At 40.8% G+C, this 17323-nt stretch overlaps 2 protein-coding genes across 3 annotated transcripts in view; one reads left to right on the top strand and one right to left on the bottom strand.

Moving 5' to 3' along the window:
* Positions 1-857: 857 nt before the first annotated feature.
* Positions 858-9570, top strand: LOC104966501 (nebulin-like). The gene is made up of 14 exons (XM_010795687.1): positions 858-1011; positions 1246-1343; positions 1919-2029; positions 2528-2638; positions 2735-2845; positions 3825-3935; positions 4414-4524; positions 4630-4737; positions 4845-4955; positions 5123-5233; positions 5536-5646; positions 5846-5956; positions 6335-6445; positions 9541-9570. The coding sequence occupies exons 1-14, from the start codon at positions 858-860 to the stop codon at positions 9568-9570; spliced, it is 1500 nt and encodes a 499-aa protein (XP_010793989.1).
* Positions 8903-17323, bottom strand: part of dennd2c (DENN/MADD domain containing 2C) — a 43616-nt gene continuing 35195 nt past the window's right edge. For both annotated transcript variants that reach the window (XM_010795166.1, XM_010795168.1), the window contains exons 14-19: positions 12453-12630; positions 12172-12213; positions 11227-11335; positions 10554-10796; positions 9714-9800; positions 8903-9636 (exon numbers count right to left, since the gene is read on the bottom strand). In XM_010795166.1, coding sequence (XP_010793468.1) covers positions 9605-9636; positions 9714-9800; positions 10554-10796; positions 11227-11335; positions 12172-12213; positions 12453-12630 — 691 coding nt within the window. In that variant the 3' untranslated portion in view covers positions 8903-9604. The remainder of the gene's footprint in view (positions 9637-9713; positions 9801-10553; positions 10797-11226; positions 11336-12171; positions 12214-12452; positions 12631-17323) is intronic.

The following is a 17323-nucleotide window of genomic DNA, read 5'->3' as shown; positions in this document are numbered from 1 at the left end:
ATGTCCTTCTGTTTCTTGTGCCATGCAGGAGTGGTTATAATTACATTTGGTATTGGGGTGATTTTCATATTACATGGCATGACAAATGAACTTATTTTAGTATATATTGTATTTCCTGTGCTCACAATCAAATTACATTAACTTTGAAAAAGGGTTGCAAGTAGACTTAGTCTAATTTGAAGGGGTCACAAGTCAAAAAAGCTAGGAGCCGCTTACTGTATATGTACAAGTCAGCAACATTATGTTAGGGTGAGTGAAACAGGCAGGACCCAAATGCAGATTGAAACGAGAAAATACCTTTATTTCAAAGTTTTACACGGACAAACAGAACACTACCCTGTGAACACAGTCACAGATAAACAAGAAACCAACAATGACAGACAGCAAAAACAGAACTTAAATACACATAAGACTAATCAACGAAACAAGAGACAGGTGAGGAGGGAGGAGAAAACACAGGGGCAACAGGTGAACACAATCAAGTAACCAGGTAGGAGGGAACAGGTAGGAGGGAACACACACAGACAGGAAACCAAAGACAGATCTAAACAAGACAAAACACAACGCAGACAGATCGTGACATTACCCCCCCCTCAAGGGACGGATCCCAGACGTCCCAAAACACAAAAAAAAGTCCAATAAACGTAAAAAAACGGCCCGGGGGCAAGGCAGAGACCATGGTGGGGGTCTCGGGCGGACGGCCCGGGGGCAAGGCAGAGTCCATGGTGGGGGGTCTCGGGCGGACGGCCCGGGGGCAAGGCAGAGTCCATGGTGGGGGTGTCGGGCGGACGGCCCGGGGGCAAGGCAGAGTCCATGGAGGGGCGAAGGCCACAGCGGGCAATTTCAGGGGCCCAAGCATGAGGGCGAAGGCAGCGGCAGGAAGAGTCAGGGGGCTGGGCCCGAGGGCGAGGACCAAAGCCGGGAAAGTCAGGGGGGCGGGCTCGAGGGCAAAGACCGCGGCTCTCAGGGAGCCGAGCATGAGGGCGAAGGCCGTGGCACTCAGGAGGCCGGGCTCGAGGGCGAAGACCGTGGCTCTCAGGGGGCCGGGCTCGAGGGCAAGGACCGCGGCACTCAGGGGGCCGAGCGTTAGGGCAAAGGCAGCGGCTGGAAGAGTCAGGGGGCCGGGCCCGAGGGCGAGGNCCTCACTCTGCAGGTTTGTAACCTCTTTAGCGTGCTGCGTGTCGATGGTCTGAGGCAGCAAGGAGTACAGATTCATGCTCATCTCCTTCTTCCCCTCCTCTTTAGAGGAGGGGAAGAAGGAGATGAGCATGAATCTGTACTCCTTGCTGCCTCAGACCATCGACACGCAGCACGCTAAAGAGGTTACAAACCTGCAGAGTGAGGTATTCACAAGTCATTCTTTCTTATCTTGCTCTTTAATTTCTTGTGTATGATGCCACATATTGGCCATTTTAGGGTAAAAAAGAAAATATAAAAAAGAAGGAAATTACTGTTTCTATTCTGACAAAAAACACCTCAAATCAGTTTTTATATTAACGTCTCTTGGAAATCTGGATCCTTATAATAACAATATGGTAAAATGTGGGTTAAATAACTAATATTTCCTTATTGCTAAATGTAATGGCTAATTACAGTTTGATCCACGGCAGGCATAATACACAGCATTTGGCGGCCATGTTGTTTTCCCAAAATAATTCTCGTAAATGTACCACTTTTATTTTGAAAACTCATGTCTTTTTTTTCAAAACATCTCTCCCCGCCCAAGGTTAGGTAATTATTATTTTTTTCAAACTTAAAATGGCCATAGAATGCTATCGTACTTGTTTCCTCAGACTGACACTCACAGTTTTTAATGAATGTTAGATGTTTGCCACTGTAACATGTGACACATATTTGCATATATATACCATTTTTTTATAAATGTGATGTTGCATTGTTCTGTGTTGGTGTCCTGCAGGTGAAGTATAAGGAAGGAGTGAAGCAAAAGAATCAGAGCAGTTTGTTCCATCGGCTCCCAGAGACCACAGAGACTCAGCTGGCCAAACAGATGTCTGACCTTCAGAGCCAGGTACCAAACACACACTTCATACACACATATACACATTATTTATATAGAACAAGACTGAGAACGATAAGATTTGGAGAAAACCCAAATATATCTATTTTAAAATGTATTGGCTGCGATTGTGATCTCAAACACTTATATAGCTTTGAATATTTTTGTATATAATCTAGAACTATTGTTTTATACAGCTGGAAAGTATTTGAAACAATAATAGGTATGTCTAGTCCAAATCATCCATCCTGCTTTGTACATAATAGTTTGGGGTCCATGTGTCTAAATTGCATTTTTATTTAGACACACACCCATTTAATTTGTACCAGGGGCATTGGTTTGAAGAAAAGCCAAATGAATACAATGTTGGTTCAGTAAGTTAACTATCTCTGCATTGCAATCTGCAAACTAACCCTTTCAAGCTTTATACTCAAGGTTTTTTCTCCTAAATGTAGCTTTTTAACCTGGGAAATGTTCATGCAAGGTGACCGTGTTCTCGTCAATTTGCAGAATAAGTACCAGGAGGCGGGTAAGAAGGAGGTGGAGACGTCTCTGTACTCCCTCATGCCTCACACCATGGACACACAGCTCGCTAAAGAAGCTGGAGAGCTCCTCAGTGATGTAAGAAGAAGAAGAAAAAAAAACAGTTCTTCATTTCTGATTTCTCAGAGTCTGGTCACAAAATGTATCCATTCTTCTCTCTGCTGTTTCTTCCAGATCAAATACAAAGAAAGCATGAAGAAGGGGATGAGCAGCTCCCTCTACTCCACTCTGCCCGACACAAGAGAAAACAGCTTGGCCAGAGAGATGAGCGACATGCAGAGCGAGGTGAATAAAACACACAGATAATCTGGATTTCAGGGATTAGAGAACAGTTTTCTGACAGTTGCTCTTTTTTAGAATGAAATAAATAGAATACAAATATTTATATTAATGTAAGTTAAAGTACTGTAAAATGTCCAATAAATGATTGAACAATATATATATTTAAATATTTTGACATCAATAACTTCAATGTGGTTTCTATCTGCACTGATTTAGAACTGCAGTTTACGTGTTGAGAACACTGAACGTTATTGAACAATATATATTTATTCTAGAATAAATACTTAAATATGCCAAACAAGTATTTTTCATGCACACGTTTTAAAAGTTCTTATCATTTAAACTATGGTGTTAGATTTGGTCACGTAAACCAAGCTAATATCCGGATTTCAAAGAGGCAATAGACCCTTTTGCTTAAATGAACTCTTGATGGCACTGTTGATGGCACAATGTAATGGCTGCAGCATAATGACACTATTAGTGTTTAAATTGCTTCCTTATAAACCTTAGTGTTTCACGGAGTACTTTCTCCCATGAAAACGAATTGAATCTATTGCCACTTTTTTTTAAATGTGCAAGTAAACAAAGGGGGCACTCTAAACTAGGGCCTCCTTGACCTCAAACATTTTAAAGTGAGGTTGAATAAAGATGAGGTTTGCAGCGTGCAGGATGCTGTTTGATCACTTATAAATAATCCTAACCACAGTACTCAGTGCTCTGTGATGTTTTTATACCTCAGACACTAACCAGAGGTTAGATTAGCATCAGAAACAGGATCAAAGGGTCCACAGTCTGTTACTAATGTGTATCACAGGAGAGGCATTAACACTGTCAGATCTGTGGACTGAGAAATATGGGAGACTAGATTCATACCATTTCAGGGGGTACAGGAAATCTAATCTCATGGGGTCTCATTGGACAATGTATCACCCCCTTATGTTTATACATCAAACCAATATCTGTTGTTTTCATTTTTGTCCAGAACAAGTACAAGGAGGACGGGAAGAGGAGCCTCCCTCAGAGTTTCTACTCTCAGCTCGCTGAAACACCACAGATTGAGTTCGCTAAAAACGTCTCTGAGCTGCAGAGTGAGGTAATGGAGAGACATGCTCCATAAATTATGTTTTATTCGGAAATCCTGTGGCGCTAAAAAGCCAGGTACATGCATTATGTAATCATTGAACTCACTAAAATATGACAAATATTTAGCTAAATATGGGAAGACATTAGTTGTACACGCTTGATGATGTCCCACAATTATATTACAGTGTGCTAAGTGGATACTGCTTAAAAAGATTCCTTTTTATAAAATCACATTACACTCTGAATTTACTTTTCAAATATATCCCAAAAGCTGATTCCAGGGGGACAAATAATGAGTCAGTTAATGCAGCTATACAGATGACACACAACTCCATATGTTTGTGTCAAACAGCTTCAGAGTACTTTATTTATCTGGGGAGAAAAACTGGGTAAATTGTGTCTCAGGTTTTTGCTCCTGCTTATTTTAAATGAGATCGATGAAGGCTTTCGAAGCCAGTTTTAAGTTCATTTTTGGTTTGTGTTTTTAGATGAAATATAAAGAAGCAGGGAAGAAAGGAGTGACGAGCTGTCTGTACTCCACTCTGCCAGAGACTCTGGATACACAACACGCTAAAGAGGCTTCACAGCTGCAGAGCCAGGTACACACACACGCTTTTTAGTATGCTTTACCTCCTTATATTCTGCTGTAAAAACTGTGAAAGTACAGTAGAGTGGTTGTGACCCACATGCTATGTGTTTTCCAGCTGAAGTATAAGCAGAGTCTAAAGAAAGACGCCTCCAGTCTGTTCCACCTGATGCCAGAAACCAACGACACCATGTTCCATAAGCAGCAGACGGAGATGCTCAGTGAGGTACCACAAAGATGTAGATGTATTTCTATTTGTCATGATCCTGCAGCAACTGATCTCTGTATTAACCAGCAGTCTGTTCTCGTTCCCCTTTCTTTCTTCAAATCAAGGTGAAGTATAAAGAAGAGGGGAAGAAAGAGATGAACATCAACCTGTACTCTCTGCTTCCTGACACCATCGACACGCAGCACGCTAAAGAGCAGACGGACATGCAGAGCGAGGTGCGTTCAGTGTCGGTTAATACAACAACTACCTGCAGAATGAATATCATTTAAGAATTTCTCTTTTTTCAATCGCACTCATAGTCTGTACTTTCTCACTTTTACTCTTCCTAAGGTGTAACACAATATGGTATAAACCTGAATATGATTGGTCCTTGTTCTTCCAGGCTAAATACAAAGAGGCCGGGAAGAAGCAAACGTCCTCGTCTCTGTACCAAAAACTTCCTGAAACTCTGGAGACTCAGCACGCCAAAGAGGCCACACAGCTGCAGAGCCAGGTAAACACGTGAATAAAAGAATAAAAAAATCATTGTTTACAAAATCTCAAATACTCCCGGGGCTAAATAAAACATTTCTAATTCTAATAAATTCAGATTTTCTGCACAACTTAAGTTGACATGACAAGTTTATTATCATAGCATAGAAACCAATGTTTAAAATGTAACTAGTATATAAAATGTAAAGTTTAGTTTTTAGATTAAGACTAGCATAGAGCTCAAACACGCAAATGCAGTTGTTGAATTATGTTTAGTGTCTTATTCGCCCTCCTCAGTGACATGCTTTCCTCTCTGTGTTGCAGACTCTCTATAAAGAAGCCGGTAAGAAGGAGATGTCGTGTCCGTTTTACCACCAGATGACGGACACTCTGGAGAATCAGTTCGCCCGAGAGATCACTCACATGCAGAGCCAAGTAAGGAAGAATATATGATACATCTGTCTTCCTGTTTCTGTGGAGGTCTTCTAACAGCTACTGTAAGATAACAGCGGCAGCCATTTCTTTTGATTTGTTTTCTATGTTTTACATGTATCAGACTTTGGCACACCCTGCCCTTTATCATTAATCTGTGTTATTGTTGAATATAACGTGTGTGTTCTGTCTCTGGTTGTAGAATAGGTATAAAGAAGACGGGATGAGGAATCTCTCTCAGAGTTTCTACTCTCAGCTGCCAGAAACTGCTGAGACTCAGTTTGCTAAATCTGTTTCTGAGCTGCAGAGCGAGGTGATTACAACACAGCACATTTATGACATTACTATACAACTACTATAACTATATCAAATGTCATTGTAAATATTTGTATCTTATTATTTAATATTATCTTATTTTATCTTAATATATTTGTATCATACTTTAGTTAATCTTACTTCTAATCTTTAAATTTATTTTATTTTATATTGTCTTGTTTTTCTCAAATGTTCTCTTATCTTGTCTCATCATATTCAATGTTGTCCTATTTTTTAATTTTGTATTTTATATTTCCTATTTTAATATTGTTTTTTGTAATCTATTTAATTGTATCTTACCATATTTAATGTTGTCTTATTGTGTTTTATCTTATTTGATTGTAATCAATATCAAATGCTTTATTTTGAATTTTAGACGAAGTATAAGAAGTCTGGGCGTCAGGATGCTGGCAGCTCTCTGTACTCTGTGATGGCAGAAACTCTGGACACACAACACGCCAAGCAGGCCTCACAGAACCAGAGCCAGGTACACACACACACACACACACACACACACACACACACACACACACACACAATATCGGGGGTGGGCCCACCTGTCACTTTTTGTAAATACTAATGTGATTGAAACAGCATTTTTTTTTTTATTATACACCATAAGGCGCAACAGGGGGGGCTTTTCACACCTGTGAATACACATCACCCCCTCCTATCGACGGATCTCACACCTACTTGGGATATCACACCTCGAACAAAGGGAGGCGCGACTTAGCTCATTTGCATAATTGGGGGAGGTGTGACCTGTCACTTGTGTATGCATACTAATGAGACGAAAGCGGGATGAATATTACTACTCACATGCATATCCTAACTATGACTTTCATGTACAAGACATAACAGGAGAACCTGCTAAAACATAATTGTGGTTAGAATAACACTGGGGATCATAAATTATGTATTTTTTCTGATAAACAGTGACAACATTTTAATTAATAAGTGCACATTAACAGCGCTCTACTTGTTGGACAAGTAAAGGAGAAGCTTGCTCTGTGCATATTACGCACCGCTTCGCCCGCAGCAGCAAAGCCTTCTTCAAACCAAAACATAATTGCTGACTGTGGGGAATGCAAGACTCGGATCCCGAGAAAAAACTGTGTAGGCCTATGGGTGGACAAACTATGATTCGTTCAAAAAACTGAGTGCATTCATTTATATATGCATTGCGCAGAGTAACTGACCACAGTCAGTAATATAATCTAAAATGACCACAGTAGTTTTCAGATTTGTCTTTAGTTTATAAGTAGCCTAATTATGTTCCTATATATTATAAATAGGAGTTAGTCATCGTGGACACAGAACGCGCACAAATCTTCATCCCCTCAAAAACTAAACAAGAACAGCCATTTTAATATTTAATGTTAAAAGGAAAGTTGAATTAATGTGATACATAAGAAGGAGTTGCCATTTCTACAATAAATACATCTTCAACATTCAGATCAAAAACAAAAACAAGTAATATACTAGTTAAAAGCCCTGGTGCATTTGAGCTATCGCCAACCCAGCAAGACGTGTCTGAAGCTGATAGGGGTTTCATCAGTCCTGCCCGATGCAAATATATTAAAATCCTCAGGGCTGCAGCCGCACAGAAGAACGTGCCCTGCAGGGAATTGTGCGTCGTTGCCATGGTGCATAACTTGGCCAATGAATGGCCATATATTATTAGCATTTTATGAAATTAGGCCCAATCGCCATTTTATTGTTGTAATATTTTGGTCATCTTTCGACGATGTCTAGCTATTAAAGTAAATTAAAATCACTAAACTATTTATTAATACATTCCACACCTCTACCGCCAAAAAAAGTCAGTCTTTCACAAATATACATTTTAGACAGAAAAAACGTCAGTGAGTTTCTGCTTTCTCCAAATCCGCTTCTGACCAAAAGAAATGCCAACATTCTATTATCTTTTCACCTTTAAACTAAAACAAGATCACTTATTTCCACACAGAAACAGCTTTGTATGATTTTAAGGGGATAAATGAACAATTTAAAGGCGAAAAAAAAGATTTGTTGAAGTCTTTATTTATTTATTTTTTACCTGGAGGGTAGTTTCCCAACACGGCCGATGGCCAGTGCCAAGTGCTCTGGGGGACCGGGAGTTATATTATCCTCTCCGGGTCTCCACAGCAGATCACGGATGCAGTAGTTTTGTTTTTCAAAATGTTTGATTCCAGCGGGTTGAATCTCAAAGAGTTTTCTATCCAAAGGCGAGTTTTAAAAAAGGTGTGCTCTGGTCAGTCCAAGTGCAAAGTGAGTTCAGAACGGTCAGCCGCCACCTGCATGCACAACGTTCTGTTTCCATGACAATGACGCACGTAGGTGACCATGAGATGCCTTTTACCAAATCTCATATTTGAAACATATATTTTTAGTTTATTCGAAGTCAAAAATATAATGAAAAACAACATGATATTGCAAGTCGAAAAAAACGTGATAGTATAGCACATTGAAAATATCAAATAGCCATGGCAACAGGCTGTCCCAGGTCTGTGTGTGTTTATCATGTTTTCCTATGCCATTATTGCATTTCTGTAATTGATTGTTTTCTCCATGCCTCTGCCCTGGCAAGGCTGCAAGGAAACTTTTTTTTTCTCATTCAATTCCCCTGTACATATCTTAGGATTACCTTTGAGGGAATTTCTTCAAATGTGTCACAAACATCCACTTGGATCAAGAATGAACTGATTACTTTGAAGGTCAAAGGTCAAAGTCACCGTGACCGAAAAGAAAGACTTAAGAACCACATGGATGTAAACTTCAACGTGATTGGTTAGCACCTATCCTCTAAATGATGCTCATGCTGAAGACGCTTTTCTTAATTGATTTCCTTTTTGTCCTAATTTGCATTGCAATGAGCTCTTGGGGCCACGGGGTTATGAACAACCGAAAGCATTAGCATAATAAATACCATAGTCAGTCATTATGCTGTCCAAGGTGTTCCATTTATTCAAAGTAGGACATCACGATTTCATACAAAAATATTCCAAATGCTGTACACTTGTTCTCAACATTGTGCAAAATGTAAAGAAAATATTTACAACTCCAGTTAACAAGGAGAAGGTCAGAGACAGACAAATTCATCAAACTCATCAAAATGTAAATATTCATTGTGATTAATGAGGAGTGATGACACTTTGAAATGTTCTGATCAGAGTCAATAAACGATATGAACTTGATCTGAAATGCAAACAAATTGAAGTAAACAGGTTTGTGCTGAAGGGAATGCAACATGGATTATGGTATTTTACATTAAAATGTACAGTATAAAAACATGCATCAGGTTGGAAAGATGCAAAGTATTTTAAAATGTAAAGTACTTACAAGATTGCAGTTCACACATTAAGTTGCATTGACTGTAAAATGCACACATTGGGCAGTAGAGTTGAATCTGCCTTAGCCTCAAGGTTTCATAACAAAAAAAGAAATACCTTTTCCAGTTTTTGTCCAATAAAAAGTGCACTGCTTGCAAACATGCATACATGGCTTTGAGATGAACCTCTCTTTCTCGAACTCTTCACCGTCTCATATGCATCTCGACATCCACATTCATTTCCTCAGCAGGTCCAGCAGCAACAAGTGTTCTGTTTGTAAGGCTTTCATTCAAAGCCAGAGTGCTGCTGTGTGTTCATTTAATTTGGAGGAGCTTCATCTTGTTCCCTAAAATAAGATAAAAACAATTAGCCTTTGAGACTTAACATTAAAAAGTGAACATTTGATGAAAGAGCAACACTTACCCAGTCCTTTAAGAAATTTGTTCACACCACTTGGCTCCGGCTCGGGGTAAGAATCCAGATACTCGGCCACTCGGACCTCAAAGAGACCTGGAACAGAGTTTCAAGTGTTGAGCCACCAAGACGGAATGTTTACACAATTCAATATTCAACTTAAAATGAACATAGTTTAAATTCTCCCCAAATGCAGCATGGTTTATTGTTGTGGTGTTTGCGTGCAAAGTTAATTCTCTTTGCCCTGTTTCTCTCATTCCTTGCGTTTATTTCAGACATGTGACTGATTTAATTTAAGTCACATGTCTGGTTTGGTATGATTGAATTAAGCACAACCAATCTTTTTTTATTCAATAACATTATCTTATTATGTGGAAATGTCTGACTTATTCAGACACTCTGTCCACGCTATACTTCAAACTACTTTCTTTGAATGACTTGTCTCAGCATTATGGGGACTTAAAAGGTAGGGACATCTTAGGCAGCAATGACATCTAATGTCAGGGAGTAAACAGCTTATTCCTTCTATTCACTTTCAAGTGAGTTCATTTTTTTGGTTTTCTTGGTATGAGAAGTAATGAGCAGTATCTATGAATTCGTAAAAATGTTGATGTTTTAAATTAAATTTAGCAGAAAATCCATATTTTGACTAGTGAATAAAGTGTGATTTTCTCTGTGATCTTACAATGTCAAAGTGATATGGCTAAATACTTGCTGAAAGTAAGTCCCCACCAGATTTGAAGACTTTAGACCAATCACAACAAATGTTGTGACATTTTTCCTTCTCATACCATGTTGAGCCTTTGGGTACACATGGGTTACAAAAACAAAGCAACCCAACACAGTTACCTCTTCCTCCTCCCTTGCGCAGCTCTTTGTCCTGAATGAAGCCGGCAAACATCTGCGTGTCCATGAAGAACTGCAGGAACTGCCGCACTCCACGGGACGGGTGGGACTTGCGGAAGCCGTCGCGCTGGAACTCCGTGCTCCCGCTGGAGGACTCCACCATGTGCAGAGGGTAGTGGCCCACCAGTTCCACGAACAACCGGACAAAACCCTCCGACAGCAGAGAGCTCAGATCAGCCTGCTGACCTGGACGGCCATATTTAATGGAGAGAAAAGGGTCAACAGGACTCAAAAACAAAAGATTTGTACCCTAGTTTTCCAATATAACTGACATTTGTTTCATTCATTTCTTAAAGGGTCCCTACTATGTTCATTTTCAGGTTCAGGGTGGGTGTTGGTGTGTGAGAAAATCCCTCTGGAGGGAACTTTGGAGATTTTAGCCTTTGCAGACCATTTACATGCACAAAAACCCATATAATACACTAAAGGGAAAAAACCTAAAAAGCATAATAGGGCCTCTTTAGACCAACACATTTAGGAACATTATGACTTACTATTTAAACGTCATTGTGGTGCTAAAATTGATGATGATATTGCAACAGTAAGGGCTTAACTTAAGCAACACTTAAAAAGCTGACAGACCTGTTTGGAACATGTAATATCTGTGTATACTAACCTCCACGAGTGTCTCCGTCCTCCTGGCTCAGGATATCGTCCCGCTGCTCCAGGATCTGCTGCAGCGCCGCCTGCAGTTTGTTAGGCAGGATGCAGTCCTCATCGCCCAGCTGTCATAGCACAGCAGAGGTCAGCAGCAGCCACAAAATACCTTTTACAATCAAACAATTCAACTCTGCCGCACATTGTCACAACATACCTTATGATATCTTTAGCCTTTGTGCACTAAAGTAATTGCTTTTTTGTAATTACTTTATTATTGCTGCTAGGCCTGCTGATGCATGATGTGTGTTTATGAAAATACATCAGTAACAGATTTGGTCAGTTTTTTCTTTGTTTGTGACTTCAATCAAATCAAATGACTATGTACTTCTGAATTAATACAAGTGCTGGTTTTCCCATTGATCATGTTGCTCAAATGAATGAACAGCTGTACATGTGTTTAGGAATGATGTTTTGTGCTAAAATAACAAAGTGCTTCACAGTCCATCATATACCATCTCCAAAGGCTACACTGTGTATTTGAAATAATCTCCATCCCTTTATTCATACTTTTCCATCAATGATATGCTGCATTTTGCTAACAGCAGTATTACAATAAGTTCTGTATAACACACAGCTAATGTTAAAGTGGCAATGCATTTCCTATTAGCTCTTAGTTGAAAGAGATTGAGGGATTAAATGTAATTAAATAGGAGAGACTTAAATATAAAAAAAACAAATGGGTTTATCATACATTTAGTAGACTGAGTGATTACTGTTGAGAGTCTGCAGAGACATTTGATTACTTTTTCTGCCTGCAGTGCTTGTTTGGGTGTAACACGGTTTTCTCTCTGTCACCCTGAAAACATTCCACATGCACACAGGGAACAAGTGTAGGCAAAGCCGTGTTTCCCGAACGGGACCACACCTACCATTCCCTCGACATAATGCTATGTGTACACACCTGAATGACAAACTTGTCAGCACACAGATCCACAATGAGCACCTGGGGAGACAGCAACAAGAAGAATGACAGTTAATGACGGCGAGAGCTTACTGTTTCGCAATAGTCATACAAAGCCATGGCTTGCAGTTATAAAAAGGTAGGGTGAATTAGCCAGTCTCTTCAGGGTGTTTCTAATTACTACACCCAGAAGGAGTAGAGATTCATTCACAAAATGTAGTAAAAGGACAGCTAAGAGATGGAGCTTAATACTCTCTTCAATGATTTCCCCTCTGACTGACCTCCTCTATGGGCAGCTCCAGCAGCTCAGGCAGGCAGGGGGCCAGCACCCCGATGAGGAATGGGGTGGGGGAGCAGCTGATGTCCAGCATGCTGGCCGGTAGCACGGGCACGAAGGTGTGCTGCCAGGTGAAGGGGTACAGCAGCGCCAGCACTGCGTGGCTACACCGGGACAACACACTGCAGGGAACAGGGAGGACAGCAAAGATGAAGCCACAAAAACACCATTCAGTTTCCACACTGATCATATGACACAAAGATTTCAATCGTAGCTGCCTAAAAATAGCCTGGTCACACCATTATGATTTTTTTCCACCGTATATTAAAAGAGTTTTCAGCAAACAGCACTTGTGTTTTCAAAGAGTCCTTAAAAATGCAACAGATCTGCCCTTATGCTCTTTGATGGTATTTATACTCCCTTTATAAATAACTTAAAACCAATTTAACATCTATATCTCCTCTTAAAACCTGTGAACATTTATTATACAATCAACTCCTAGATAATCCTATTTCTAATAACTACAGTCAGTTTTAAACCACTCTGTAGCACATGACATGCCGACTCCATCGCAATCTTTTAAGTCTTAATCCAAGCACAGTGTTGATATACCTGCAGTGCTTGTTTGAATGAAATCAAATTGAAATCAGGAAAGCAGATAGCTTGCACATCTTCCGGCGCAGACTGAAAACTCATCTCTTTCAACTCCACTTCGAGTGATAGAATTACTAACAAAGAACTGCTAACAGAGCACTTTTATACTAATAAAGGACTGGCTTATCTATAACCAGTTGAGTAGCACTTGAAATGTTTGGCTCTATGAAACCTGATGTACTTATATGATTCTGTTTTCTTCAAGGTTGTATCTTCCTGGTCGAATGTACTTATTGTAAGTCGCTTTGGATAAAAGCGTCAGCTAAATGTAATGTAATGTAATATACTGATATTGGCTTGTTATCAGTATCAGCAGACATGTTGGCAGATATGCAAAAGATCATCGTTTATATCATTCACAACTGATACATTTTGTGTCGTATATATGTGTTTTTATTTAACCTTTATGATAAATAATGAAACAAGCTTTATGTTTTTATACTTAACTGAGAAAGGTCCTGCTCAATAAGCCTGGGGTGAGTCAGCACTTTGTTTTTGTGTAGCCCTGTAGAGCCCACTGGGACACTGTAACGGCTCGTCTACACTACAGGCATCAAAAAATCTTGATTCTGGGCGTGTCTGAAGCTTGGCGATTTTTTGTGAGCAACGCCACCAAAAACCAATCACATGAATCTCCCGCCCCCGACATACAAAGCAATAGCAATGTTAAAACGAAGTAAACTGGATATAAACTCCCCCAAACAGGCGAAAACCTACCAGTTTCACCCACTGTCTCTGCCACCTCCCTCCTGCCTGGTTCCTGCGGTTTGTATCGCCGGTAAATACGGTTCTGTCGTAAAAACCGGTGATGCTTACCGTTAATATCTCGTTTGGAATATGAGAAGAGAGAGGCAGGTCTGGTCTCCCAGCTTGCACGCGGTTGATTGCTGCGCTTGCACTGGCGGATTTGCATAAACGGGATTTGAGTTGGCTGATGCCAAGCACTCGAGCCTTCAAAAGTTGAACATGTTCAACTGTGAGGCCCGATAGGGGAATGCTCGTTGATTGCTGTGCAACAGCCATGCCTGCTCCCCACAATGCCGTTCGGCAGAGATGAAAAATCTGCTACGGTCACCCCATTCAGGAAGATGGCGAAGCGTTGAAAGCATATTTTTGAGCCGTAGTGTAGACGGCCGTAAGGGATTTTGGGCGTACAAATAAACCTGACTTAACTTGCCTTTTGGGACGCTTTGCCAGCAGCTTAGCTTATTGAGCCAATATACACACAGATAAACTGACACTAGCGAAGGTCTGTGTGTAATCAAGTATGTTATAGGCTGCCACGCTCAAGGGAGAGTCTAATCTAAATCTAATAAAATAAAACTCGTGTGGTCAGCACTCTATGACATCCTTCTATATGAGATGTAGTCGATGTGGCGCTGCAGCTGTACCTCGAGTTTGTCAGCCGATGCAAGATGACCCTACCTCTCCAGCAGGTAAGGGCAAACCTGGCCAGGGGGCCGTCACTGAGCACTGCAGCAGCTGGTCGAAGCACGTGCCTCCAGCCTGGAGTCCACTGGGCGACACAGAGTGAGAGACGCTGCACGAGCAACAGAGCACAGAATGAGGAAACGCCGGTATGAGGCAGTCTTAGTTTCGTTGTACCACTAACTGCTTGATGAAGTAATCACAATTTGGCAAAAACAGACTCCTTTAACAAACATCTAAGGTTGCAGTTTAGAGCCACGAAGTGTTTCAGGACAGAGGGGGAAAAGCGGCGAGTCGGAGAGAAATAAAGACCTTCCTCTGAACTTTAAAGCATGTAACGAGACAGTAAGAGGCACTAGTATTAGCGAATTATTCATCCTGAAAAATGAGCATAATATGTCTCTCTATAATCACAAAAAACAACGTGAACTAATATATTAACCAGAACGTCTGTAATCAATGCTCTCTTTCAAAGGTGGGCGAAAAGGTTAGAGCGCTAAGTCACAAATACCATAGCAACGTAAACCAGTCGAGCGTAGGCCAGCAGTCATGTTTCCCCAAGTTTGACGATGAGTTGTTTTTGTCAAAGGAGTCTGGCTTTGAAGAGGCATACCATAATGATTGTCCCCCTTGGAGGGCAGAAGGCAAGGATAGTATGATTACATTTTTTAGTGCTTTTAGGGCTTTTTGCTTCTGCACTCATCTACTGGGGGAGGACTAATTCAGGGACACAGAGACGCGGCAACTGTATTCCGTTAGAGTGCACAAAAAAGACGCTATCAGATTATCGAACTTTGTTTTTTTTTAAGAAAAGGACCGAAAATGGATCTAGTGGTATTACGATGTTACACAACATTTTGAAAGATAAAGCATTGAAATGTTATAGAGGTGGACCTAGTGCTCGATTTTGTTTTTGTTTTTAATAAAGAAATACTTTCATTCTTCTTTATTTGAAATATTTTATATAAGTACAATTAGGGGACACAAAATACTTTCCTTGCAATTTAAAAGCATTGGTAAACTAATTACTCCGTATGCCTCCTATATAAAATGATACATCTTGGTTTTCTTCCTTTACTAAGGTTCATTGTTCTGTTGTAATCCATCCTTAAAATTAAAAAAGCATCTTATCTTGAATTTATTTGATATTGCATTGCATGGTGGATATTGAGCGGTAATCCAAAAGTAATAGAAGTAATCAGCGTTACAAGTACTTTTATTTTGCTGCTTACGATGAATGTTACTGGTTCATTTTTACATCTTAATTGGTACAGAGCACAGTTTAAAGTACGCCCTGACCTGAAGTACCTCATACACCACCGCTCAATAACTTCCTTAATAACCCGCCCTAACGCGAAAGAGAGGAAGCAGGATCGGCAGCACTTCCTCTGAAACTTCCGAAGATGTTTAGTACTTGAGCTTATTTAGAATCTGCAAACGAGTAAATGACGTACATGATTTGATTGTTGTCTGGATAATAATTCAATCTTGTTGCCCACATGAACCTTTAAAGCCGTAATTGCTTACCCTATTGTTTGCCACCACAAACCTTCCCGATTCTGAGTCAGTGAGTCATGCAGAAGATGTGGTTAGAAGAAACAAAAAACACTAATCAGCGTTTCCGCAGGGTCAGGGTTACCGCATTCCTGAGCCAGGCAGAGAAGCTCTTGATGGTGACTGGGCGCCCGGGGAAGGGGGCGGGCCTCCATTGATCGCTGGGGCGCATAAATGGGTAAGACAGCTGGCTGGGAGAGTCTGCCCTGGCGCCTCTCGCACCTACCTCCAAAATCTTGGGAACAGACAGAAAGACAAACACTACTATCCTGAGAGCAGATTAAACACACGTGGCGCGAGTTTTGCCTCCTTGCTAATCCACATTTACTGTTGCAAATAAAACCCCGGACCAACTGTAAAAATGGTGTGACCCAAGCTGCATGTATATTTTTTTTTTTTTTTTTTCTTGGAAGTATCAGCAACACCAGGATTGCTCAGGTTATTCTTCTAGGAACGGCAGACTCCATCCTCCAATACATACAAGAGTTTCAAGCAGCAGCTTTCACCACACATTCTAGAGGGGTGCCCATTTGACTTTAGCAAAGGGCTCCTTTTCGATCGCCAACAGAGAGAGCTTCCTTTATAGTGCATTACCTTTTTGGCAAGGGTGGAAGGCGGGGCGTCTTGCTGACGTACGAGTGGCACTGTCGGGAAGCTCTTGCCGCGGGGTTCCAATGGGGGACTGAACGGGACGGGACAACAGTTTCGATGTCAGAGGAAGCAGAGTAGCAGATAGGTAAATATCGCTAAACCACGGTTGATATATTAGCACTAAGAGCCGCCATAGAGCTTCATTGAGACTAGGGGTGCCATGTACTGGGACCTTGGCCAAGGTATCATTTAAAAAGTAAACCAATATGTAACATTAAAGGAGACCGGTCTATTTTACCTTCAAATAATTGTTTACGTTTTGAGCTACACGACTTGTGCCACTCGGCACATTTGACAGCGGTTCAGATGAGCGTGGGTCACATTCCGCGATCATCCCCAGGGACAAGTGTGTGAGGCTTTTAAAGACTAGGAAGTTGTTGGGTGATGGTGGTATATTTAAGCTCAGAACATGTTTCCTGTTTCCTGATGACCCTCAGCGTCTGCGCGCGTTGGAGTCTCTGTGATTTTACTGACTTTCCTGTGATTGACAGAAGACTATGCCTTGTCTGCTGAGTAACCCCAACAGGTGCTCCAGCAGCCTCTAGGGAATAAGTAAGTAATACAGGCTTCTCGTGTCTATGGTTGCAT

This window comes from Notothenia coriiceps, unplaced genomic scaffold, assembly GCF_000735185.1.
Source record: "Notothenia coriiceps isolate Sejong01 unplaced genomic scaffold, NC01 NC01_scaffold00037246, whole genome shotgun sequence".
Taxonomy (NCBI): domain Eukaryota; kingdom Metazoa; phylum Chordata; class Actinopteri; order Perciformes; family Nototheniidae; genus Notothenia; species Notothenia coriiceps.
The sequence above is the reverse complement of the archived record's forward strand: the minus strand, read 5'-3'. Positions and strand labels throughout refer to the sequence as shown.